Raw genomic sequence first — 27578 nt, forward strand, 5'->3', positions numbered from 1 at the left:
CTTGTTTGTTTATACCAGGAAAGGAGCAATCAGTTCTTACAGCAGTAGTTAGAGAGCTATGCAAATTGGTTCAGCTTTCTCTTCAAGCAGCCTCAGCTGGGACAGACCACAATGGTTTTGGAATGCGTTTCCAAACACCAGGTCCTGTTAGCTGCATTTTTCCTCTTAGCTAAAATGTCATCAAGACACATGGCCAGTTATATCTTCATATTCTTAAGTGTTCTGTGTATTACAACAGGTTTTCCCTTACCAATAAGACAGGCTCAAGGTGCCAGGGTGACATGCTGAGCACACCACACCATGTTCATCTGTCTGTCACCAAGTTAGTGTACAGCAGGAGATCTCCACAGTACTTCTCTCTTTTAACATGTGTTCTATTAGAAACAGCTCAAAGCTCTTTCCAGGTTTAAGTACAACAGCACAAGTGCTATTTAAAAGGAATTTCAATGCTGCTTTGGGTTTTTTTTAAATGAATACATGGTTAGGGACAAATGGGGAAGGTAGTAGTTTTCACTAATAAACAGACCGATTAAGGGGAGAAGCCAATGTGTAGAATGCAGTCTTTTATTTAATTAGTGGACACCATTTAAGAAACTAAATCCAGATTTACTTGTTACAAACAAACTAGTAAAAGCTTTAAATCCCTCTAAAAAAACCCAACATTGCCATGAAGTTTCAACTAAAGTGAAGGTTCAGAAGTAAACAGATTGATATGCACTGTGTTGTGGTAAACAAATTCAAATGCCAGGTCACCTGCATTAGATTTAAATCTTAGTGACTAAGTTTAAATTTAGTTTACTTAGGAGCAGACAGCTGGTCAGTTTACTGGCTTATGCGCTTAACCCTGAGAGCTGAATTTATGTATGTCCATACATGTCAAAATGTCACCTACTTACAGTCAGGTTTTGTTTATTGACTCCTCAATTATATTGCTTATAATTGAGGAGTCTAATTATAACTGTAAAATTTTTTTAATACTTGCAGTATTATTTTCTATATTATTTGTTAGGTAATCTCTCATGCTATAAATAAAACACTACATATTTTTGTCAATAGAATGTAATATTTAGATTCATAACTTACTCTTTTGATGGAGGAAAAAAAGTGCTGATTTCTAAGGGCTCCTGCTGATGAGCATCTGCAGTTAAAGGAATTACTATTGGCAAGTGTTGTTTCTTTCATTTGCTGTAAGTTATCAGTCCTTTAGGAGGAGCAGCTGGAACATTTTGTCAGCTGACATTTTGTCAGCTCTCCAGTGATTTTACCTTGTAGCACAGCAGCATAAACTACCATCACTTGGCAGTTATATTCATCTCATATATTAATGTATAATATATGTTTCTGATAAGCATATAATCATATTCAGAGTGCCGTTCCAAATGAGGGGTTTTATACTGTATTATAAAAATCAGAAGTATTAAGATGCAGCATTTATCATGTTCATTTCTGCATCTTTTATTTCCCCCCACCCATGGGCAAAAAAGGGACAGATGCTGGGAACCATAGACTTGCAAGATTCAACAGATGGACCCCATCTTAGTGTGAAAACAGCAGGGAGAGCTCCAGAGTCACAGGGTTTCTCTTGCTAGGTCTTTGTGATGGGATCAGTTTCAGTATGAAGAGAGGAGGAGGAAAGTCTTTGTTCCATTTCTTCACAGTTTACTGCAAGCCATCCCATCATTTTTCTAATTCTCAGTCATCAACTGCATGGTTATGTTCTATAATTAATCATCAAGCACCTAGGAGAAGCAGCTGTGTTTCATTCAGGCTGAGAAGCCCTGTCTGTTTAAAAGGCAGCTCCAGATGCCCAAGCTTTTGCTCTGTGTTTTGGATTTGGTTATGCCAAAGTAGGAACTGCCAAGCGTATACCAGCTGCTGACCCTCCTGTCCAGGTGATCAGCAAGGCTCCACCAGCCAGTAAAATGGATGTAGCACTGGCAGATCAAAGTGGAGCTTGCATGAGTGAAGACAGAATATTCATATCAACTCAGTGTATTATTGCAATAGCATTGCCTTATTGACTTACTTCCTCATGCTGTGCAAACATTTTATACTCAATAGTTGTTTAATTTCCAGTTGAACTCAGCAAATCACATTCCCAGCCTTCAGTCTGGCAGCTGATTTTTCCCATGAGGGACACCAAAGACTGTACAGTTTTCACAGGCCCATTTCCTCTCAAATATTCAGTCCCTAGTCTAATAAATATACCATTTCATATTCCTCTCTGCACTCACAAATAAGTTCATTTTCCACATGATAAACTATCCAGTGTAAAGCTCTTACGTACAGAAGACACTGATGTATTTGATGTTTTCAACTACGCCGTCTGCTAAACAACGAGACAAAAAGCAACTTTTGAGAGAAGTTAAAGGAGAGAAGTTAAAGAATTCTTTGCATCTCTTCAGCAAGACTGACTGCTGGCTTAGTAGGTATCCTTAGCTTGTATTCAGGCTAATATTGAATTAGGCTTGAAAAATGCCAAGGAACATGTTCTGGTTTCACTGAAACCTCTGGAAGGCAGAAAAGGGGTGTCCATAGCATGAAGTAACTGCATGGCAGATCCCTGGGTGTCAGTTGATTGGTGTCAGGAGTCCCATGCAGACTGCCATTTAGTCACCATGAATGCACTTACTGAGTTGCAATAGCTACAGAAGTATCATACACTTCAGTTTGTTTCCAACTTTGGAGATGAAATACCTGAAGGGTCTTATTTCAAGGCCAAGAGACAGTAAATTGCATTCAGGGCCTGAGATTAATTTTAAGATGTCTTAGGTAGCTTTGCTGTAGCCAGAGGATGTACAAAGGGATATTCTAAAACAGGATTTGCCGCAAGTAGTACGAACATAGTCTCACAAAAACATGGTTAGTGTTTTTCTTGTTTCCTAAAGAAAATAAGGTCAGTTACCACTACTACTGTGAAATCAGTATTAGACCATCAGATAGCAAGAAAACATAGAAATACTAGAATTTATCCCTTCACCTTCACACATTTGAGCAAACAGAAGAGAAGAGTTCTGTGTGTTCATTTGATTAAGTTTGGTAAAGATCATCAGAGTGGAGCAAAGCAGTTTGCAATTCTGATCACTACAAGAAACTGTCGAGGCTTTTATTTCATAATTTCTTTTCCATTCTCACTTACAAGGCTTTTAGCCAAAAACCTGCTCCCTTATCTCCACGTTTTCAAGTGATTCAGATGCTGGAAAGGTGAACAATTAAAAATGAAAAAATAACTGTTTCTGTTTCTTTGTGACTAATGCCACAGTCTTCCTCAGTGTATTGAGAGGGTTGCTACCAAAGAAAATCACCCAGTTATTGCAAATTGTATAGCTTTGATAGCTGTATGCATTCTGGGCTGCTAAAGCTGGTTCTTAGTTCACAAGCTGAAATCAGAACAAAGTGGCGATTTCTGAGATCCTTTTAGGCATTCTTCTCTGTGCTTTACGTCTAACCTGCATGCAATGCTGAAACCTTCCCACTTGCCTATCTCAACTCTTACACAGAAGACAGATAGCAGACATTCTGAAGATGGCCCATTAGGGCCAAATTGTGAATTAGAAAAAGGAACGGTATTGGAGGGAGTTGTGGTGAAATATGAGAGTATTTAATGCTAAAGAGAGAGCCAAAGATGTAGTCTTTGTGCAGTGATGGTGCAGAAGAGCACAGTAGCTGAACAAGTAGGTACAAATGGACTGAAGTTAACAAAGCCTCATTTTTTCACAAATTTTTGACTCACGGTCGAGGGAATAGCATCAGGGTCTGAAAAGGACAAGCCATACTTTAACTTCCTTGGCATTTCAGGTACTCAACATCTTTCCTGCAAAAGGGGAATGCAATATGACATCCAGTTATAAACCTCATTAATCTGTTCTGTCGTGAGGATTTGTATACTGTAGCATTTCTGCCTTACTAGAAGAAACAGCTGTGCCATACTATGGAAAACAGGATTCATCATGATGATTTCTTTCATGTAAATGAGGAAATCTGTGAGTTTATCAGTGTTCAAACTGTAACACTGAGCAGACTAAGTTACTCTGCAGAAATCACAAATTTGAATTCTGGATCAGAAAGGTAACATGACTTCTGATGGTAATAAGGCTTTTCAGTTTTTGACACACTTGTGTTTTAACAAACATGGTCTGGGACATGAGCTAGAGTTTCACAGCATTGTAGATCCAGTAGATCAGTTACCAGCCACTGCACTAGAATTTATAAATGGAAGACTACTCAAGAGCCAACTTTCTTAAAGTAGGTTGTGTTACTGCATTAACTATGTTGAGCCTTTGCTGTTTTCTAAAGTTGACCAAGGTTATATGATTTTTTTGGGGGGGGAGGAAGTTGTTAGCTTTTTAAGGAAGTTAGTCTGACCGTGGAACTTTAGAGTTTCAATAATAATTGAATTTTTTCAAAGCATCACACAATATCAAATTGCAGATTAATACTGCCTATCCTCATTCCCTTCCACATAATTTAAAGCAATCATACTTCATATAGTATATTGTCCAGTTCATCCAAGTTAAAGCAGTAGTAGATCCTCCCCTGTCCAAGTTCGTGCTTACGGCTCTCCTCAACAGGAAGTTTTCCTGAATGTCTCCTTTTCTGCTTGTGAGAATAATTAATTCCCTCCGAAGATCTTCCGGCTGAGAGTAGCTACTGCAGTGTATCTTCATTCCTGATATTTGTTGCTTGCTTTCAGGAATACCTTTTTATAACAAAGAAGAGCTTAGTCATGGCTAGCAATTGGCTTTAAGAAACAGTACAAACTGCATTTTTTTAAGAACTGAAGTACCGTATAGCATTATTTAGCCTTCTGTGTAGTTTTTACACCCAAGTTTAAAGATAAATGAAAGGAAATGTGTACAGGAACTATGTTTTGCTGCCACCGTATATACCTGTGACATTCAGTGTCAGAAGTCACTGAATGCTCAAACCCTTGAAGAGGTTGCTAGATTTGTCTACAAGGTTAATTAATTTTTTTCCAGTCTTTTATTGGCTGTTTTTATTATGCATCTCTGCATTGTTTTATTATCAAAGGTTACAACTGGGCTTGACTAAAGACAGTAAAATCCACAGCAATAAATGCCACAACAGGAAACTAGTCCCTCTCAGAGGACACAACCTCAGCTGCCGACCATGCATTCCCTGTGTGACCTGAAATTCCCTGTGTGACAGAGTTCAGTGTCCTTATCTCTTATGAGTATACAAAGAGAGAACATAAAAAAGAGGTGCAGATTTTCCCCACACTCTCAAATCTTATTTCACCAATGGTTTCATTACAGCCTCGTATTAAAGAGATTTCACAAGTCCTATCTTGGATATTTGTATTTTAAAAAAGCAATGTTAACTTTTAAGACTAAATCCACTTTATTTTGATTTTACTGTCATACACTATACGGATGCCAAGGACAGCTTTTAGAATAATACTATTCATCCGACAGATGAATTTGTGTTCACTGCTTTGATTTTGCCCATCTCTGAACTCCTAGATTGGTTTTTTTTTTATCTTCAGGCTGCTGACACAGAAATAAAAATTCAAAAACAGCATGTTGGTAGACATTAGCTCAAGCAGCTCTTTACCTTTTTAAGGTCAGGTTTAGTTCCCACTTCAGTAAAAATTATTTCAGACATGAGTGGAACCATTCCTGCCTGCTCAGGAAGACGCTGGACCACCAGAGGCAGACTTTATGAAATCCTCATCAGGACCTTGTCCCATCCATGGTACTGCACTGAGCCTTTGTCCCTGGAACAAGGGCTTCCTGTTTGCTCCAGTGAGGTGGAGACTGATGTCTCCTTCGTGATTGTTCAGGTTTCACACAAAGGGTCTATTCTGTGTGAGTGGCTAGAGCAAGCAGGATAGGAAGCGTCAAAAATTGTCACTGCAGCACGTTTCTGCTCATACTCCATAATCGCAATAAGAAACAGCAAGGGCTGCAGAAAACTCAGGACAGAAGAAAATTACTAAGTTGTTACATCAACAATTTTCAGAGAGGGCTCAGGAATCTGCCAGCTTTGATTTATTCAAGCTTTTTAGAAGTGAAGCTGTCCCCAGTAAAATATCCTGCTTTCTGTAAAACACTTAAGCAGCAAAATTCAGTGGGGAGATATAATGACTACCTTAAACAATTTAGTGACCCAACCCAGCCTGAAAAATACCACCTAATTACTTTCAGCAGCAGCTGGGGGGAAAGCAGATGTGGCATTGTGTTAATACCGTTAGAGTGTCAGTGATTTGTGTAGCTACTTGCTGTAGCTTTATTTCTGAAAACATAGTGCTCCATTCATTCCAAACTATAAGGAAAGTTAGGGAAGGCAGGGAGAGACTTAGATATGTGTAAACCAGTTGTTTCCAGAGGAGACAAGAAGTTAGGGAGTGTTTCCACAGGCAGGTTCTGGTTCTTTTGTTCCACCTCTGCTTGATAAATTTTATGATGGCTTATTTCAGCTTTACACCCCTTTCACAGAACACAAAGTTCACAGAAATCTATGCTGACTTGCATGTGCCTGAGGGATAATCATTATAAGAGAATGTCCTTGTGATTCAAGTCATCAGTATTATGCTAAATCACTTTCAAATACGTCTGTGGTCTGACATTTTTACTGCTCTCAGATCCGAGGCTTTTTGCGTCATGGGATCACAGAATTGTTCAGGTTGGAAAGGCCTCAGGAGTTTATCAGGTCCAGCCTTTGGCTCAAAGCACTGTTCATTGTGAGGTCAGGACATGTTCCCTGGGGCTTTGGACAGTCTGTTCCTGAAAACCTTACATTTCCAATACAAGAAAAGGACCTTCTTCTGAGTTACAGGGAACATGAGCACACCTCATAATGTATCTCAACAGAGCATCACACTGCAGCAACCTTTAACCTCAAAGCCTCAAACAATTTGGGATGATGAATTTAGGTTTTTTGCTGTGCATCAAAAATTCCTCAAAAGTGCCAAAACTAAGATTGCTTTGCAAAGACTGCTCTCTGACATGATTTACAGTAAAGATATCATATGATTCTACATGAGTCTTCCTTGAGTCTTTAAAGGCAAAAAGTTTTTTAATTGGTTATTTTCGTGGTAAACTGATTTCCTGTCAACAGGGAATAATGCCTTTATGATAAAACCTAGACTTTTTGATTTCTTGGTCCGCAATAACACACCAATCCTTTATTTGTGTAAATTGATGAGTAGCTGCATTGCCTTCCTTCATAAGAACCCTGCTGAACACTTTACGTATTGTTCAACTACCTAAGAGACTCCATAGTGGCACGCTTGCTTCAGGAGGTATTAGGACTTTGTGTTCTGTTGCACACCTAAATTCAACACAGAAACACATCTCAACCGTAGTCTGAAAAGGGGCTTAACTATTAACTATTTCTGTTGTTTCAGTACTAGTAAGTAGTTAACAGGTAAAAATCATTGTTACTTCTATTCTTCATAAACATGCAAAGTGCAGTTTCCTCCAACAGTAAGTTGCTGGAGAAAGTTTTGGAGTGACAAGCCCCAGTACTACATAGTCATTTAAAGAACTAAATTTTCAAGGTCTATGAAGGTATGGATTTGAAATAGCCATAAAACAGCACTAACTATTAAACAATTTTTTCCAGCATCTTGCAAAACAAGGTGTTTTGTACCGAGGAGGCAAATTCATCATTTTACACTGATGCAAGTTAGAACAAGCTGTTCTCTTGACTTCAGAAATGTATCTTTGAGATCAGTTTATATTGTGTGATACAAGCTCTGAAAGGAGACAGAATTATGGAAGTTCTGTCTGTGTGAGAAAGAAGGGAGATATTTGGCAAATCGGGAGATCTGACTGTATGAGACTCAGGCTACTTTTTGATTTGTTTATTGCACAGTTCAAAAGGCAAAATCATATTAATAGGAGTGATAAACTTAACTGATACTATCTCAAAGATATGAGGTGCAATTCAAACCTGAGATGTGTAATAAGATGTAAAATAGATTTCCTCTGGCCTCATGGGCACAATGTAGCATAAATGAGAATAGAGAGGTCATGAACAAGGCGTACATTAAATTAGTTAAAATATAATCCTCAGTACATACATAGAACAATGTTTTGAAGGTAAAACACCTCTCTTGTACAGCCATACTTCTGCAAATATAATAAATTCAACAAATTATATGAAATATCTGCTGAGAATTTTTTTTGCAGGAGCAAAATATGAACTGCATTTCATCACAGAATAACTTTAAACAGGTTAACCATTTTCCATGGTAAAATCTATTATTTGAGACTCATTCCATGAGTCCATGTCTAACCTGTTTTTAAAAACATCCATTTTGGATTTCATAGCTTCTTTCTGAGGAACATAGAGCCACACCGTATCTCTGACAATTTTTCTTCTAACTGAAGACTGCACTGAAGTCTAGAAAATCTGTACTGTTGTTCATAGCTCACTGGAATACTCTTTTGTGCCTTATATTTATCAATGAATGTCCCAAAAGACAAGCAACTTTCCAAAAGTGCCAAAAAGCAAATCAGTCTAGCACACTGCAGGTTACTATACACATGACAATAGCCTTTATTAGCATAATGTGCTATAATACATTATATAGTGAGTCTCTGAGGTTTAGTAATCCCTGTCAGCAACCAGAATAAATGGAAATAGCTTCCAGGAGATGCAAGGCCTATGAAAAGACTTAGTTTTCAAAAACTAGAAGCATTCAAACTCATACATGCAGCCTCTGAAACAAAAATCTCATGAACAATCTTTCATCACAATCATTTGTGGAAATCAAATGCCTCAAGTGTACTTAAGAGATTAAAGAGAAGTTAAACTGAGCACTAGCAGTTCCATACTTTCCATACTGAAACAAAGGTTTGGTTCATTCTCTCAGGCTTGGCGCCAGCAGAAGTTTTTAATTTTGGCTTTTTAATATGCTTAGATACTGAACTTGTTAGCTGAGAATAGCCAGGTTCCACATAAAAGTAAGCACAGCTCCTTGAGGATAATATCTAAGGCACAAGTGAGAGGGTTTTTTACTTACTTTAATGCACAGCTGGATGGAAAAAACCACTAATATTAGATATGTTGCATGTACAACATAGTGCTGCATGGGATGAAGGTGCATCACAATTACTGAAATCCTGAAGGCATAACTGCCAGGAGCTCAATCCACGCAGACAGAGAAAAGGCATCTCATGCTACACTTTTTGTGCCCTTCCCTTCAGCAATTCCCAATGACATTTAGCAGGGAGACAGTACTAATCTAGCTGGAGCTTTGATCTGCTCTAGTACAGCTGTACTGGTTTTCTTACGGTGCTGTGAATTATTGACATATTTAGTAAATTTTTTCAAATTTTACTAGTGTAGAACAATTACCAATATCATAATACTTAAGATCAGTTCAAATTATTAAAAGACCTTCAGAAATTCTTAGCTTGTTGTTGATACAGAGATAACATCACTATAATAAATACTACTGTCTTTTTACAGGCCTGCTTATTCTCGGTAGCATTCCACTCTCCAGTTTATACCCTCATTTTTTCCTGTATTTTTAAAGTACTCATCACTGTTCAGTTGAAGTTCTGGTTAAATGATCAAAGGCTTTAACAAAACTATCCTTTAATATCATGCTGCACTCATACCATAAAACAGGAATTCAATCAACTCTGTTGCTAGAACTCCACAAGATAATTTCTTACTCCCAAAGCATCAACATGCTTCAGCCTCAGCAGCATTACCAGGTACAATACTCAACAGCTAACTGCAGTTGCAGCCTGGAGCTGCAGTGCCACTGTGCATGCACGTTGCTGGCTTCTGCAGAAGCTTTCACTGCTTAGGCTTCATCTCTTGATTATATTAAATGAAAGTACAGCTGCAACCCTACCCAAGCCATTTATTCTATTTTTAACCTTGCAGACATGCAGAGAAACACAAGGGGGAGGAGAAAACAGTGTTGAATTAAAAGATAGGAAGCGTGCCATATGTAAATCTATTTCTTTAAATCTTTCCTGATCTGAGTCGCAGGAAGTTAGCAGAATGTATCTCTAATTGTCTGTGCCACAGTCCCAGTTTTCCTGGACTGCTTGCATTATTTCATCTGTTACCATCTTCTCTGGTCTCGTATCAGGCTTCACCTTTTACCAAGGTAATGCCAAACATCATATAGACCACTCAGAATCACAAAAAAGCTGACTTCATCCTACTTTCAATAAATCTCATCTGTAATAAAATCAGCAGCTGAAATACCTTCCCTCCTTTACATGTTTAGTGTTACTCTTTTCCTGAAGTAGAGCCTGGTTTTTTTCCACTACATTTTAAATTTGTCTTTGAAATAGTATGGAAGCTTCCCAAGTTGCAGGCATCTAGGATTTAAATTGCAGAGGGTTTGTATGATGCAAAGCATTAATTTGTTTTCCTGAGGCTTCCTGTGAGTAGCTGCTCATAAGAGGACATGGAGGAATCTCTGAACAAAATGAAACCAGTTATCACTTTTGCAACTAAAAGGTGGGAGCACGGTGAGACAGAAATAGAAGGTCCTTATGCTGCTATGCCTCACCTCCTCAAACTGCTTATTCTTGAGCTTAGCAGTCACTGCTGTCTTTTTCTACCAGCTGCTATTTAAGAAGTGCTCTTTGAAGTCATTTATCAGCACCAACTCTGTGCTGACTGGGGGAGTGGGTGGGGAATACTGCAGCAACAGCAGAGGAGGAATGACCACATACCACCTAGGTATAAGTCATTACCTCTCGCTGGCTAACTGACCTTCCTCCCAGGGGAGCTGGGTGGAGATTAACTCTGTTCTTATTAAGGCCAGAAGCAAACCTTAACTTCAGAGAGAGCAGGATAAAGGACAATTCCTTTGGTCACTTATTTGCTTGCCTGTCTAACCATGTTCAATACTCTTTCAAGCAGCTGTTGAAGAAGGAAAGGCTGCTTTATTTGCCTTTTGCTAGCAGTGGGCAGACTGCTGGTAGCATACACGTATGGAATCTCCCAGTACCAGTAACTATATCACTCAGTAGGACACTAATGGCATTACGCAGTACGATTAAGCAGTATAAGGGTCTTTGCTTTCATGAAAAGAGCAAATTATAGTTGAAGAGTGGACATCTTTGTATCTTATTTTGTTTATTGGACTTTGAAGAAATATTCCCTGTACTACTGCTTTACAGGTCATCTGCAGTCTGCCTAATGGTGCTTCAAACAATGAAAGAATTCACTCTGTTGTTGTACAGTTACTTTTTAATAACCGAATTCTCAAGCACACAGCCTCCTCTGCTCTGCATTGTCCCCTCTGCTTCAATTGTACCCTGTACAAGTAGGTTGGTAGGGAGAGAGCAGTGCTCAGTTCGTCTTCTGCTCTTACCTTCCTCCACTTACTGTTCTCTGTATAGGTAATGAAGATAGACTGCAAGACAGCATCAGTTTAGTCAAGTAAAACATTCAATTTTGGAAAATAAATAGTGGTTCATACCCTAAGAAGTGGAAAAACTGAAGATGAGCCTTTTTGCGGGAAGGTGAAATGTTTTGTTCACCACACAAGTGGTCAGAATGCAAGACCTCCCACAGGCCACTTGGTGACAGGCTTTGGGAAACTAATGCGGTCTGGGTGCTTGTAGGCTGAACAGAAAGGACAATTTCTGGCACATAACCAAAGAATGAGAGTAAAATCCCAGCTGTCTTGGAGGTGGTAGGACTTCAAAGACTAGGTTTAAAAGCCATCTGAACACATAGGCGTGTGACAACTGGATAAAAAGAGAAGAGCTAGATACTAGGATACTAGGTTGTAGGCTGAATTATAACAGAGTGGTTACTGAGTTTTACAGACTGTGTTGTACAGCCAATGTGTGTATTTTTCCTGGTACACTGGTTTGTAACTTGACAAGAAGAGTACCAGGGCATTTAAGGTCCCAAGTTTTACACCATTCAGTCAGCTCGCTTCCTTAACATCCACTTTACTACAAGAATAACAGGAAGAAATAATTTTAAAATCAGAAAACCAAATTAAATAACAAAGTAGTTATACTTGAAGGGATGCCAGGTACCCCTTCTTATGGGGAAAGTCCTGTAAGGGCTGTCAGCACTGTTCTTCAGTGAGTGAACTGAAGCCAGACCTGCCAGCCGCCAACAGCCCCCTCAGCTCAGAAGTCCTGCCTCAGTATTGACGAAAAAAATTAAACAGTATGTGCTACTGCTGTACCATTTGTAATGGGTTTTTCATGGAAGTTTTCCATTCATGTGTGGACTAAACAGCACACTCTTCAATGAAAATAACAAGACTTCATGGATTTGTGGCCTGAGGGCACTGTGTCTGCAGGACTGTGCTAACACTTTTGCATATTGCATATTGAGAGTGCGGGCATCAGCAGCACATTTAAACCCCTAGTCCTAGATTTAGATCAGATTTCTGGGTCTTTCAGGACTTCAAATCTTTAGTTACTAAAACATTTGATAATCTGTTTAGGAATAGGAATGTCTTAACCAGAGCAAATGCTGTAAAAATCAAGTTTCTTACTGTTTTTATAACAATTAGACCATTCAAGTACAACTGTTTGCAGGAATCATAAAAATTCTTTCTATATGCATCAGTCTCATGTGAGGAACATGAAGGGTAGGAATTGCTTCTGAAGTTAACATGTCTCTCTCTTACATATATCTGTATTTGAATACAAGCTAAATATAAATATACAGTTTGTATATTTATCATTAGTAGAGTTATCTACTCATCAGTAAGTTAGTCCAGGAGGAACTATCTTTTGCTGTGCTTCCCTTCAGAAACATAAACATTTCTTAATTTAATTTTTCCTAGCTCTGTTTTGTGATGTTTTGGACGCCAAATGTGTCAGAGAAGATTTTAGTTGACATAATTGGAGTAGACTTCGCTTTTGCAGAGCTGTGTGTCGTTCCTTTGCGCATCTTCTCCTTCTTTCCAGTTCCAGGTAAAAAAACAAAAAAAAAAAAAAATTTTGTAACCTCGAAACCAAACCAACAGTGAGGTATGGTTATAGAATTTGGCATGGCTATACATACAAGTGTGGCTAAATGCATGCCTAGCATAAGTATCGAAGCTGTTTGTATTGAAGGTGGTGGAGACCTAGCCTATTTACATTAGTAGTCAAGATACAAATCTTGCAGTAAGAGCATCAGTTATTGGACAGATTTCTGACTGTCAAAAGTAAAGCTTGAATTCTTTTTATTGTAGTTGACCAGGAACAAACACGTGAATGGCAGTAGTGATACATGAGAGCCAAGACTGAGAGTAACTGTTTGGAATAGCATCTAGGACCACCTCCACATTAACATCATCTCCATTAGTCTCCACTTCTGCTGCCAGACCCAGTGGCTTTTTCAGATACAGAGCATAAACAATATATAGTAAAAGTTAATACTCTTATCAAAGAGCAAAAGAAGCTTGACAGCAATAATTGAAATGTTTCTCCTCAAAAAATTTCTAGCTAATTAAATGCGACATCATGTGTTGTTTTCTGCTTATATGACAAGACCGTTTTGTAATAAAGGTAAGCTACAAATATAAGAATAGGTACATATAGATGTCTTTTTTCGTGCCTGACTGTTACACCATGTACCACAACAGATGGAAAATTTTCTTTGATGTGACTTCTCTTTAGGGAAGGGGATAGTTTTTTTTTAAATGAAGAAAAAGAATGGACCATCTATTAAATGGATTATAAGAGAGCAGCTCTTGGATTGCTGTCCATAAGTGCCTTTTTTGTTTGTTTCTTTGTTTTCCCCAAATCAGTATATTAAAGCAATTTGGATACAAGATCTACTTCCTTTCTAATAGGGTTTCCCAGTATGCAAAGTTACCAACAACAAGTTTCACAGTGATTATTTCTGATTTGAATTTTCATGCTCTCTGCATGAAAGAGGTGCATATGAGATGACTGACTTTTTTTTTTTTACTACTCTTGCCTCCTTTTCTCCTCACCTCCTCCCCTTCCCCTGTTTCTGAACAGTGACTGTCAGAGCACACTTGACTGGTTGGCTGATGACTCTGAAGAAGACATTTGTGTTGGCACCCAGCTCAGTGCTGCGGATTATCGTCCTCATCACTAGTCTCATCGTACTGCCTTACTTAGGGTAAATCATTATTTTTCACAAAACTGATGGGTTTGTGTTCCTCTTCATTCCTGTTCCCTGTCACTTTATAGCTGAATTTGCATAGCTCAGACTTTTTTCCCCAAGTACTAACCATGATATAAAGGCTAAAGTGTCAATTTCTGAAAAAAGAAGCTTTACAAATATACAATTGTGACGGCGCAGTACTTATGTCCCATTTGAAAAATATACGCAAATATCAGAGGCAAAAATGTATCCTAAGGGGAATTTATTTCCATGTTGTTAAATGCATTGTTAAGAAAAGTAATGGAGGAATATCTTGTTTATAAGTTAAATAATCTATTCTACAGCACTCTGTACAAGACTTAAATTCTTAGTCCATAATTAGATTCAGTGTGCTTCTAGTACTAAACAGTGCAACCATTAAGAAACAAACAAGTCCTTTAAAATGCCGGTTATTCTCTTTGCCAATGTATTATATCTTTGAAGAAAACATTTCTAACAACAGACTGGTTCTATATGCCAGTGAAAATATAATTACAAATCATGTATTCTAACACTACCATGACTGCTTTCTTTTTATGCCACCTACAGAGTTCATGGAGCCACTCTTGGAGTAGGATCCCTTCTAGCTGGTTTTGTAGGAGAATCCACCATGGTTGCAATAGCAGCCTGTTATGTCTATCGGAAACAGGTAAGAATTTGGCTCTATAGGATCTGGTGAAAGCAGTTGATGAATATAGTGGATTTTAGTTTAGATTAGGAGTACACTTTTGAAATGTAACTCACTGGCATCCCCACTTACTGAACTTGGTTTGCTTCCCTGTTTGGTCTCAGGAGTGTGCAACTTGGAAATTCTTTGAGTTGAAATAAAACCAAAAGGTGCCCTCCAGCTGCTAGTGATCATTGAGGCCATGGGACATGCTGGTCTGATGTGATCCTCTTGTTCCTCAAAACACATGTATCATGGGTAGCATGTCCTTACCACCACCTGTGTTGCACTGTATATCTACTACTACAGTACAACATAGCATTTTTATGTAGACATGGAAACTACTCGTCCAAGCTTCTTATTGTATATGTGTATATATATATATATATATATATATAATCATAGAATCACAGAATCACAGAATGATAGAATGCTTTGGGTTGGAAGGGACCTTAAAGTTCCAACTAGTTCTTACTCCCCTGCCATGGGATGTGTTACGTGCTGTATATATCTCTATGTGTACTTCTATTTCATTATAAAAACAGCTCTGCTGAAAATGGACAAAAAGTACAGTTGCTTATGTAATTTTACCATCTAGAGAAGTGGTTTAAAACAAGATATTATTATCAACTGCAGCAGTTGATAATAACAGCTTACAAATAATTAAACAGGGGAGGTTTTCTCCCTGGCATATTTTTATATTTTTCACACACTACAACCCTGCATGTACAGAGTAGTAGTGATACATGGATTTCAAAGAATATTCCACTAAATTACGTTCAAACGCAGGATAAATATTGTCTGGGTGACTGGGTACATCACAGTGCCTGCATGTTGTGTCCTTCCACTTACATATTCAAGGCACTGTGTAGGGCACCAGGTCTGACTCTGGGCAGAAACAGCATGGTTGTGTACATCATTCCATAGTACACCTCTGTGGGTGGAAGCAGAAAATGTAATCTATGCAGTGAATGTTTCTTTTTTAATTAGACATCTTATGAAGTGCCAAATGGAGATATCCACCTCTCCTGTTTTTGGAAAAAAGCACAGAAGATGGAATATCTAAAAGCCTTATATTGGAACAACGTAAAATCAGTTTTGATATGTATTAACAGTGCAGGCCATGGCAGCAGATCAAAATGTCAACGTTCATAAGACAGTAGAAGAATCATGATCTCTGTCATGATTAGTCTGTCATGTTTTTCTTGAGAACCAAAGAGTAAAACCTGTAGACTCTGAAATGGCCTGTTCTTGGCCTGTGGTTTCACAAAATTGGACTAATGTCCTCATTGCTTGTTTGTTGCAGTCATAGCTCATAGAGTGTTTCTGGCCAGGTGCTTCATTTTTTGCAGTGGTGAGTGCAGGTAGTAGTAGTAATAACTGTGCCAACCTAATTTATTCTTTATTCAGTGTGACAGTGGCAGAGCCAACCGGTAGCTCTATGCACCAAGTTGCTTTCACCTACAGTTTGAGAGCTGCAAATCAAGTGTTTTGTAGGCACCTCTGAAATTTTGAAATTCTGATATGTCCAGCTCAGCTGAATCAATAATACCTGTGGGGGGGATATTTTGTCAGCTGTCCAATTGTTTTCTGTAATACTAGTCAGCCTGCTGAGAAATGGGTAATAAGGAACAGATGCTTCAACTTGTTTTGTAGGGGGTTGAATGCTTCTTAGCTTTACTAATCCAGGACATCCTGGATGAATCATAGGACTCTTGAATGACCTCTTGCTCCTGCTAGCCAAAAATACTGTAATATTGCTTGGCCTTGGTTGGGTGGAGGATCACAGTGGACTGGCAGTACCAAGAAAAACCAGAATGTTCGCATCTTGTAAAATGCCTGAAGTTTGACATTTGAGAAATTAGGTTGCCACCTCTGTTTCATTCCCTAGAGCAGCTTTTGTTCTCCCATATTTTGTTGACTTGGGTTTTTTGTTTGTTTGTTTGTTTGTGGGGGTTTTTGTTTGTTGGGTTTTTTTGTTTTGTTTTGGGGTTTTTTTGTTTTGTTTTTGGTTTTTTAATAAAAAGTCTGTGATGTAAAAGATTCCAGATGCTCTCTTCCCTCCAGTCATGGCTGAAGCCTGTCTTGGATGTTGCTTAGCATAAGAAAGCCTCTATGATTGCATTTATGTTAGAAAGGAAAAAGCTGAGCCCCAGAAAGGTTATGAAAATCTTCTGAGTTAATCCAAGTTATTAGTGACAAGCCACAAATATGACACAAATATTCTAGTTTTTACTAAAATACTCTAAACAAACCAGGTTCCCACCTCACTACTCCCAGGTGCAGAAAGTTCATTGGAGTGTGTTCATGCACAACTTACTGATAGGTGTCTGAATGCTTGTTTCAATCTAGAAAAAGAAGAGGAATGAGAATGAGACAGCTGTAGAAGGTGAAGACTCTGCAATGACCGACATGCCTCACACGGAGGAAATGACAGACATCGTAGAAATGAGAGAAGAGAATGAATAATAAATGGGATGCAATTGTTCTCTGCAGGGACGATTGGAGTGACACTTCAGCATCTTGTCGTCTCTCATACTTTTTCGTTTGTTCATTTTTATTTTTGTAATAAAGAGGCCTTGATTTAAAAGGTTTCAGATAAATTCTCTAGCATACTGAGTATGCTCTCACTGATGAGGGACCTAAAAAGAGGTCTTTGCTTCTTTATTTTTTTTTTCCAATTGAATTTGTTTTCTCACTCCATGCAAACATAAAAGATACAATTGCATCACTGTAGAGTCTTCCTTACTTATGCATCTACCTTCTCTGGACAATCTGCATTTGTCAACCAAAGCCCTGCTCTCTGTGCATGTGTGTGTGTGCGTGTGTATGGGCATGCACTTGCACGCTCACACGTGCACACTGGCACGTGCCACTGGCTCAATGCTACTGCCATAATCCTTCTCCCTCCCCTCTTTCCTTTTCCTTCCTTTTCTTCATGAGAAATGTAAAGGAAAAGAAGTTGGAATACAGAGCTTTATTTTACTTGCTTGAAAATGACTTTGCTACATAAACTAATATACTATGGTGAACTATATCTTTTTGTTTGGCCTCGTCACTAGAGCTTATACTGCACAGGGTAAAAGACAGGGAGGAACATGTAAGTCTCCACATACAACGTGGAGAAAAACAGGTTCCTCTCTCATATTAAAAGTGTGTGGATGTATATATACACACACAGGTACATAAACAGAGACATACATACATATATATTTATATATGTATGTATGTATAAATAAAGTACACACAGGACAAGAACTCTATTTAGCTTTCATTCCAGCAGAGAGATAATAATCTTTTGAAAAATGTAAACATTTAATGCAGAATTTTCTTGAATCATTAAGCCCCACCTTACATATAATTTTCTTTAGGGAAAAAAAGCAGGCACTATCCTCTTCTGAAGAGGGTGATGGCAACTGATAAACTACAACTGTATTTAAATTAAACAAAAATAAATATTGATAAGCTTTACCAAAGTTCTTGTCCACTGATCTAACTTTAATTTTTAAAGGTTGATTTGCTCTATATACTTATTTCTGGTGCCTCTATATTAAAAAAAAAACAAACATAACATATGCAGGATACCATGGTATATCACGTTACTACACATAGCTCGATGAAATTTTTTATAGAGAGATACACATAATCACGTGTGTGTATATGTATATATACTTATATACACATGGCACACACACTCATATGTATGTTTTGCTATAATATATTTACCTATGCAGTAGGTCAAAATCCGTATGGTGAATCTCAAGTACTGGTGGTGGTCCTCCAAGTTGATAATTAGGGACTTTGTTTATATGTTTGCTCTCAAGGCAAGCATTATGTGGGAGCTGGGAGCTGCTCACACCAGTCCTCCAGTGCTGTGCATGGAGCAGGCGGCGGGCGCCGTGTGGCTGTGGCTGAAGTGGGTTAAATAACGGAGCGTGAGGTGGGGTGGGTGATTCAAGTCGGGTGGAAATGAAGCCTGTGTAAGAGATGACCAGGGAGGTTTGGGTGCCACTGATGATGGCTGCGGCAGCAGCTTGTATTTCTGTGCTCTTCTGTGTTTGGCTGCAGGGCAGCGTTCACTACCGGTCTGTAGTACCTTGGGTTCTTTCAGATTTAATCACGTCAGAGTCTGGAAACCATTATCCTCCATCCTATATCCATAAACCAGTTAATTTAAACCTTATTTAGTAAAAGTATATTTTTCTAAGTTGTGGAAATTATTATTTAATTGTGGACAAATTCCTAGATTTATTTGCCAGGTAGTCCCAGCACTCAGAGAACTGATCAAAACTAAACATTACTTTAAATGTTTTATCAATATATGTGTATGTAGACATACACGTGTATAAATATATATATATTGTATATTATGTACATTTATTTTAAACTACAATATGTTTCCTATTTTTCCAAGTTCAGCAAAAAATGTCTCTACAAAACTACAGAGTTGACTAGTAACCAGTTATGGCCATCATGAAAGGCATTGTATCAATGAAATTTACATTTTATCGGAAACATTTGTACCAATTTGTTACATGTGCAAATGCAATAAGAAAAAAAGGTAGAAATTACTGTGTTAACTAACAGATTTGCAACATCACTTCTCAGTTAATGAGCAGTGGCCCTAGGATGGTAAGACTAAATCCATTTACCACGTTTTTCTGTGCCACCATGGGGTAAATCCTGGTTTTGACAGTAGTTTAAAACAAAATTTAAAAAAAAACCCTCAGACAAAGTTATGTGTGCAGTATGTAGTCTGTGCACATTCATGAATACAGGTTCTCAAACAATCGTATGTATATAATGTGTATATAGACTGTTACAGATCACAGTGGCCATTTGAGGTCTCCTCTATTCACATAGTTTTGGTTTCTCCAGTACATTTGTATTCAAGTCCACAAGATACAGTTTTTCAGGAACTGTAGAGATGAAGCAAGAAAATATTTTTGTGTAATATTTCTTTGGTACATGACTAAAATTCAAACAGCAGTATTTTTGAAAAATGTTGAGCATTACCAATGTAGGTTTCAAGATAGTAATTGCACCAAAAAGTAAAAAATTGAAAACAAATTAAAGGAAAACATGGAGGCTTGTGCTTTACATAAAAGTTGAACAAACACAAAAGTTGAATTATTGGTCACACAGAGATAAACTAATGGTATTGTAAAAGATAAATTTTCAATTGTGTGGGTAATACTTACTAGTCCTTTATTTTGCAAGATACTGAATGAGCACAGGAGTGGTGGGATTTGTGTGAGAATTCAAGCAGTGACATAAAGACACGTGCATTGCATCGCTTTCTGCTTCCTGCAGGTCATGTATTTCTTTTCATTGCTCTGCCGGATTAACAAAATGTGATGACGTTTCTGCAGTGAGTGATTCCAAGCCAGCCCCTCATGCTGGTTCAAGTGCTCGCTGGGGGACAGGCAGAGTTCTCAGCAGGAAGAGATATGTCCAGGTTGCTATTCCTCTGTCCCTTGCAGGCACTGGTTATGCTTCTGGGTACTGTTGGCAGGAGCTTCAGTGACCACTTGAAACGTTGCTGCTCCAGCTCCCAGTCAGTGGCAAATTAGCTGGACTGGTGAAACAGCCAGTCTGATGAGTTACAGGCTGGGAGTGGGCAGCCATCCTCTATGGCCAAAGCCCCAGTCAGAGCATTACTGATTCGAGTATCTCAGGCAGATGCTGGTACATACTCTGTTCTGCACCTTTTCCTTTCGAAAAGGACTTCCCTGAGTTCTAGCATAATGGCTTAGCTGTCTCTGTCTTGTGCTGTTGCTTATGAAATGGCTATCTATCTCTGTGGTAATTATTTTACAATAGAAACATGTTACGTTTCTGTGTCAGAGAGCTGGAGCGCAGTCATCTCAATGAATTCATGTGGAGACTTGGCCTTTCCAGACTGAATTATACAATCGAAGTTACAATAAAAAGAGGAAAAATGTTGATCTTCATCCTACATCTCATGTTGCAGAACAATTTGCACAGTGGGAAATAAGAGCAGAACACTGATAAGCTGTGGATTAATGTTCCTCGGCTTTTAATACATTTGCAAAATTGTGTTAACTTGTCTTGAGCTTTCCTTTTTCAGAATTAACAGGAAACACTCCAGGTTTTTCCCTCACTGCTTTAAGCAGGCTCTCACGCTTACCAAGCTATGGACTCGATGCACAAAGCTCTGCATTTCTCAGCCAGTGCCTGAGGCCATTTGGGTGCACCAGCGGGTTCCCAAGGCATGGAGCAGTCCTGCTCCCCATCCCCCTGGCGCAGCCATTCCAGGCAGGAGGGTTCAGTTCCCTGCTTGTTAGATAGAGCCACCCTGAGTGAGAGGATTGGGTAAGTAACAGAGAAGTCTTTTGTTTTCTACTCATTTTGCTGCTAAATATTTCTTTTGAGCAGGAGATTTATATCTGGCTCTTGCTTAGTGTTTCGCCAAATCTGCAGCCAGAGAGGAGCAGCCTGAGACAGAGGGTTAGCTGATGAATGCAGCTGATTCAGGGCAGCCACAGCACATGAACAGAAACCTTTTGAAGGCAGGAGTGCCTGCTTTTGTGGGATGGCGCCTCATGCTTAAAAAGATGGGAGAAAGGATGCTTTCAGGCCCAGGCACCAGAATTGTCAGGCATACTTTCGTGTTGGGCTGCAAGGTGGCAACGGGAATCAAGCATCCTGCAGCTCGAGCATCCCAACCCCACTGCCAGCATCCTCAGTGAAGTGTGGGACAGTGTAGAGAATGGCGTGGCAGCAGTATTGGCTCTGTCTCTCACTGAGGTTTTGTCATTGTGGCATGGTTGGCACAGGGCTGAGTGCAGCTGGTTGTTACCTGAGGATAATTGCAGGATTAGTCTACTGGAAGGCCATGCATATGTATATAAGTGTGTATACGAGAGTGTTGCACAGGCATTTTTATTACAACCTCTGTATAGTTCATTGGAACAAGGAAGTCTAAACACAAACAAGTCTAAACATGATTTTAATGTGGGACTAGTACTAAGCCATTTTTAAAAACTGCAGTTTAAAGCTACATAAAAGAGTAAATAAAACAGCAGACCTATACCAGTAAGTTAAAGCATGATTTAGATCAGTAAGCTGGAATGGGAGAGAAAGAGGACATGTTGAAAATCTTATGGTAATGTATACCCATCCTGAATACAACAGCATGGTGTGGATATGAGGGAATTAAAGGGCAGAAAACACCAGAGCTGTGGCTGCTGCCATTTCCCTTTCAGCTGTCCTATAGAGGGACTGAAGGATGAGGAAGTGTGTCCATGAAACACCACTTCTAAGTATTTTGGTTTCCAAGTGAAAGACTCTTCAGAGTGAAGAGTATGAAACATCTTAAGATGATTCAAGCAGAAATAAACCAGCATGCAGGTTTTATAATGTGTAGCAAGGAGGCACTACATAGTTTCCTGTTTCTGAGTAACTGGCAGGTTTGAATTAAGGAAACATCACATAAATATTAATTAAACACAAGACAAAATTATCCCAATTTTGGTATCAAATTGGCATTTCTCAAATACCAGCTAAACCATAATATGTTAGGATTCCCTTCCCCATTCATGTTTGGTTTTTTACTAGAATTCAAGTGCAGCAAGCCATCTTTTTTTGAGGGAGCAAGCTCCTGTGGAGGGGATGCAGCGCAGAGCAGGCTGTGGGGGCTTGTGGCAGAGTCCCAGGTGGAATGAAGAGCTCCCGATTTATTCTGTGCTCTGCAACACACTGTATAGCAGCCTGACAGCATCATGAAACAAGGCAGAATTGTCAGCTTAGCAGCAAACTTGGTCCAAGTGTGGTCGCAAGCTGTGGCAGCCCTGCAGAGCAGCAGAAGGCCATGGGATGCAGGGTAGCCCTGGCTCCGAGCTCAGGCTCAGACAGCCTGTGTGGATTTTCTTTGGAGAGCCAAGTTCAATTGTCAGTGCATAGATGCAATCCTCAGCAAAACCATTGCCAGACTTCTCAGTAATTGGCACCTTCTGAACAAAAAGGCTAAAGACAAATATGAGGGCAGAGCTTTAAGCTCAGCTTGGAGCGTGGACTTGCACAGAAGGGCATTTTGGCCACAGATCGTGGAAATTAATTGTACAGTTAGTGGGCTTCAGTCTCAGCATTTCATAGTCACAGTATACACTCTATCTTAGTAAAACAAAGAATGGCAGTATATTTCTAGGTCGTCTTTTGCCTGTAATCCTGAGGGGAAAGTTTTCCTTAGTATTGCAAGCCTTGTCACTGCTCAAATCAATTTATTGGTTTTATCTCGTTATTTTCTATTATTCCTAGTTCAGTGTCTTCAGACATTTCCTTATTTTCTTCTGAAGGCTCCTGCTAGGCTCATTTTGTCTGTTGGCATTTTGAGAAGGAAAATGTAATCGTCATGCTGACTGAACGTCAAGTAACGTTGTGATTAAAAAGTAGCTTACAACAAAACTCTTCTTTGATGGAGTGTTTTTTACTTCTCATTTGCTAAGCTGAAAAGGAGAGTCAAAACGTAGAAGGAATTGGGGAGTGTCTTTATTTAAAATCAAGAATTAATTGAGTTAATTTAAGTTCATTTCTTAACTCCAGCCACTTTGTTACTTTCTAGTGATCTGTGAGACCATGACCCAAACTTTTACAGCAAAGTTAGCACTGCATCCCCAGAGCAGCACAGAATAGTTTGAAGTATGTAGGCTTCATATATTTCACAACTGAATGTATAACAATGGGTTTGAGAGCCTGATCAACAGGGGCAGTCCATTTTGTTTAAAATCCATCTGGACAAGAGCAGCCTGGTCCAATGTCGAAAGTGGCCCTGCTTTGAGCAGAGGAGGACTTAACAAGATAACTGGCTGCAATCCCCTTCCTGCCTAAATTGTTCTCTGATTCAACTAGGAACATAGAAGGGTCCCTTCATCTTAAAGGACTTAAGATTGCTTGCCTGTTTTTTAGGTTTTAGGTTCAGGGTTGGGAGATAGTGCCTAATAGGGGTCTACAATGTAGACATGTGAGCAAACATCTGAGCTGCACAGATTCTTTTGCTGATGACAAAATGTTCATATTGCAGAACCAGCTGTACATTACCCTCCCACCCTCTGGGAGCCCACAACAAGGACAAAGCAAAAATAAGTTATTGTATCTGCAGATGAAGTATTTGAGTACAGTTCAGCACTTTTCCCATTAACTCTCTAAGCAAAACCACCTGAAAACAGCAAGCAATTGCACCTATTACCTGCTTCCGCCCATCTCTCTTTCTGTACATCATTCAGTGCTTAAAAAAAAGCTACCCTTTCTCGTAACTCCTTTCTGTAATCAAGGTAATGTAAAGTCAATACTTATATTTATGTAATAAAATGGCTTGGCCTATCTGCAAATGAGAGCATATAAATCCTCTCTTAGGAAAGGATGTATTTCAAAATTGGAACAGCAGCTTTATCCATAATTCAGCAAAAAAACTCACAACAGAAATGCAAAGAAAAAATTGCAGAACTGAAAAAAAGAAAATTAATTGTATTAACTTTTAATGAGAATACTGCCTGGGTGGAAAGTAAGGTATATGTACACATGCAGAAAACAGCAGAGCCTGGAACTAATGTTCATTACTCAACTTTGTAGTTTGCTCTCCAAAGCAGCACTAATGTTACTCTGCTTTTGTGTGCTGTTTTGATGAACAAAAAAAATCCCTCCTGAGCTATAACAAAACAACTGGAAGGCTACAGGCAGCAAATTTACTGGTTACTTAGACCAACTGATTTTATCTTCAGACTTCGCAAGCACCACAACATTGCAAAAGCAAAAACTCCATAAAAGTTAAAGGGACCTATTTTTGTAGATGACATACCCTTACTTATTACCATCAACAAGTTTTTCACTTCACTTACTTAAGGTTTAATAAAAATACCTGCAGTATCTAGTATATTTTTAAAAAGCAAACGCACAAGATGCGAAACTCAACCTGTGTTTTCAAACTGGGCAGAAATGGCCCCCACCATCACAAAGGCAAGCAAGCTCAAATCCTGGTGCTTTGGCAGCACAGCCTAGCAGCATTCCCAAGCTTGAGAAAGCCTTGTTTGGTCTATATGGGACAGAAAACTTCTGGGAGTGCCTAAGGAGAAGCACATGTGAGTGTAGAGGAGTGAGTGTGTGTATGGGGAGAGAGACAGACGGCTGCAAATGAATGAGTTGAAGCATCTTTTGCAAGCACCCTGCGCTATGTTACCCTGCAAGGACCACACTGGTAGGCAGAGAGAACCATAAGCCCATTCTATTATCATCTTTAGTGAAAGGTTCACTTTAGTGAGAGGTTATCAGGCAGTCTTACTAGATACTAGTTACTAGATAAAGACAAACTTTACCGTGCAAACTGTCTCAGCTTTTGCAATGGAGCAGCCAGTATCACACACCCTGCTCTCTCCGTCTTTCATACTTGAGCAGGGCCTGCCACAAGGTCACTCCAGAAGGAAACTACAAAGGTTGAGCAAAACCTAAAGTGCAGAGCAGCAGATGAGGACTATTTTGTCTTCACAGCAGGAAATTATCATGGAGGAGAACCAAACTGTGTAGATATAACTCCTAGGAAGTCTCTTAAAAGAGATGGAGTTTCTGAACAAAGATAGCTTTGACCACATCATGCAAGGTCAGACTCCACCATTAATAACATAAGACTAGAGGGTTCTCCAATCTCAGAGGGGTGCTATAAGGATAACATTCACTAATGCTGGTGACGGATGCTTGGATAATACAGGGAACAGTGTCACAGAAATGCCTAAAAATTAGAATATTTGCATGTTCTAATTGTGCCTTTGGGTTCTCTAAAATTGACTTGTTTTTAGTTTTATGGAAATACTTTTATAATTGGGAGCGAGGAGTAGTGTCTGGAAGCAAGATCCTAAAAAAAAGCAGCCCAAAATCTGAAGACTCTTGCTCAGTAAAGAGGGGAAAGGAAGTTTGGGAGCCTTATCTTTTCCTGACATGGCCCTCTGACCATGGATTATTCTGCAGGACAACATGTTGTTCTCAGCAGGCTTACAATGCTGAAAGAGGCAAGAGCAGTAACTGACCACACTTTGCTGAAGTTGCATTGGGATTAAGGTCAATTCTCTATAGAAAAATTCTCTACAGAAAAGGCCCCATTTTTCAGTTTGCTTCTATAATTTGAAGGTAATCTGAGAACTAGGGAAATGCATATTTCACCTGAGAGGTATCACTTGGTTTTCATGTCTTTCAGAATATCTTTCAGCATTAGATTCAAATTCTTTTAGTAGGATAAAGCTGTTTTTATGCAAAGCAGTGTGCCTAATAGCCATCCTCAACTACTTAAACAAGTCAATTTTGCAAGGACTGTAGGTGTCAAGCCAGAGCACCGTTTGGAACTACAGTACAGGGATCCTAGATTTTAAATGAAATGTTACCTCATGCATCATCTTCTGTCATACTTGTAGAATTCCAGTTGATTTCTGTCAAAATAAATGTTGCTTTCTGTAATTTGTACACACGCTATAGCTACTGGTTTGGGTTTTTTTTTTACTGACCATTTTTTTACTGACCATTTAAAGCTTTGCTTTAAACATGTGGGTTTTCTTTAAACTCTAAAGAAACCAATGAAGGTTACAACTTTGTACATTTTTTAAATCACTGCTAAGGTCAGAAGTATAAAAGTATGTGTCACATTAAAATTGAGTGCTCTTTATGTATTTAGCAGAGATGTATGTTTTTGCATTGTTAAAAAGAATGATCTATGCTTTCTTTGAGGGGGATCTGTGCTCCAATATTGTCCAATAGCTTTCATATTCTAATTACTTTAATTAAAGTTCTAACAGTTTGCATATGATTAATGATTCTGATTGCTTCTGTTTTATTAATTCTGATAATCTGACATGGTCTAAAATGCTCTTTTCATTTGGAACAAGCAAAATATACTTCCTGGTGAGAAATTAATCCAACACGCAAATTGTTTTTGAACTATGAGCATGATGCTGCCAACTCCAAGGTCTTAACCTGAAGTTAATGAAATCCAAAAGTATCCATAAAATGATACAAGACAAGCTCTTTATTTCTACAAAACTTCCAAGTGTCGTTGATATGGAAATACCATGGTCAGAATACTTTTTCCATACTAAATCAAATACTTTTATAATTCCTGTTAAATAAATACTTAGTATTAAAAGGAGAGCATTATTCTCACCAGGCCAAAGCAATGTCATGAGAAGATGCTTTATCCATCCATCTGGCAAGTCACCAAAGCTGTTCTTATGAAGCTGCAAAAACATTCCTAATCAAAAACGTATTATTTTGAACATGTTCTCCCAAATGACCAAATCTGAGCCACCCAGGGCTAGCAAGAAGACTGACTATGGGATCACAGCTTTTAATGTCTCTCCTGATTTGACACTTGAGCAGCCACTGTTTTTAAAATGGCCTTGGAGAGGTACGATGGTTGGGCTTTGCTCATATTTTCCTCATGACCCCCCTGGGACCCTGCTGCCTCAGCTCTCCTCATGCTGGCCCACAGCACAGACTGTGCTCTCAGAGAGAAGCCCAACTTCTCCAGCCCACAAAATGACCTCCTCTCATACTGCTTTCAGTTTCAGGCAGCCTTAGGATTCCCCACCTCTTGTCAGCCCATCAATTCCTTCCTGTTTCCTCTTGTCTCCTTTCCTTGGGGCTCCATGACCACCTTCCCATCCCACTGGCATCTGTGGCCACATCCCCAGTACAGTGCAGGGGTTGGCAGTTTCCTGGCCTCTGCAGGGTGTGTCCCATCTTCCCTTTGATAGCGTTGGGAACAGGAGCTCTGTTTCTCCTGGACTTCGGTGCAGGGCTGTCCAGGGGACCTTTCAGAGAACTTGAACTGGCTGTG

At 39.1% G+C, this 27578-nt stretch overlaps 1 protein-coding gene across 1 annotated transcript in view; it reads left to right on the forward strand.

Moving 5' to 3' along the window:
- The window catches only part of ANKH (ANKH inorganic pyrophosphate transport regulator), a 105395-nt gene extending 81881 nt beyond the window's left edge, over positions 1–23514 (forward strand). Inside the window, exons 9-12 of the mRNA XM_051799327.1 lie at positions 12761–12890; positions 13929–14052; positions 14626–14725; positions 17096–23514. Of these exons, the coding sequence (XP_051655287.1) occupies positions 12761–12890; positions 13929–14052; positions 14626–14725; positions 17096–17212 (471 nt within the window). The 3' untranslated portion in view covers positions 17213–23514. The remainder of the gene's footprint in view (positions 1–12760; positions 12891–13928; positions 14053–14625; positions 14726–17095) is intronic.
- Positions 23515–27578: the final 4064 nt, after the last annotated feature.

The sequence above is a fragment of the Manacus candei genome, unplaced genomic scaffold (assembly GCF_025592945.1).
Source record: "Manacus candei isolate 608988 ecotype Guabito, Panama unplaced genomic scaffold, ASM2559294v1 h1tg000049l, whole genome shotgun sequence".
NCBI lineage: Eukaryota > Metazoa > Chordata > Aves > Passeriformes > Pipridae > Manacus > Manacus candei.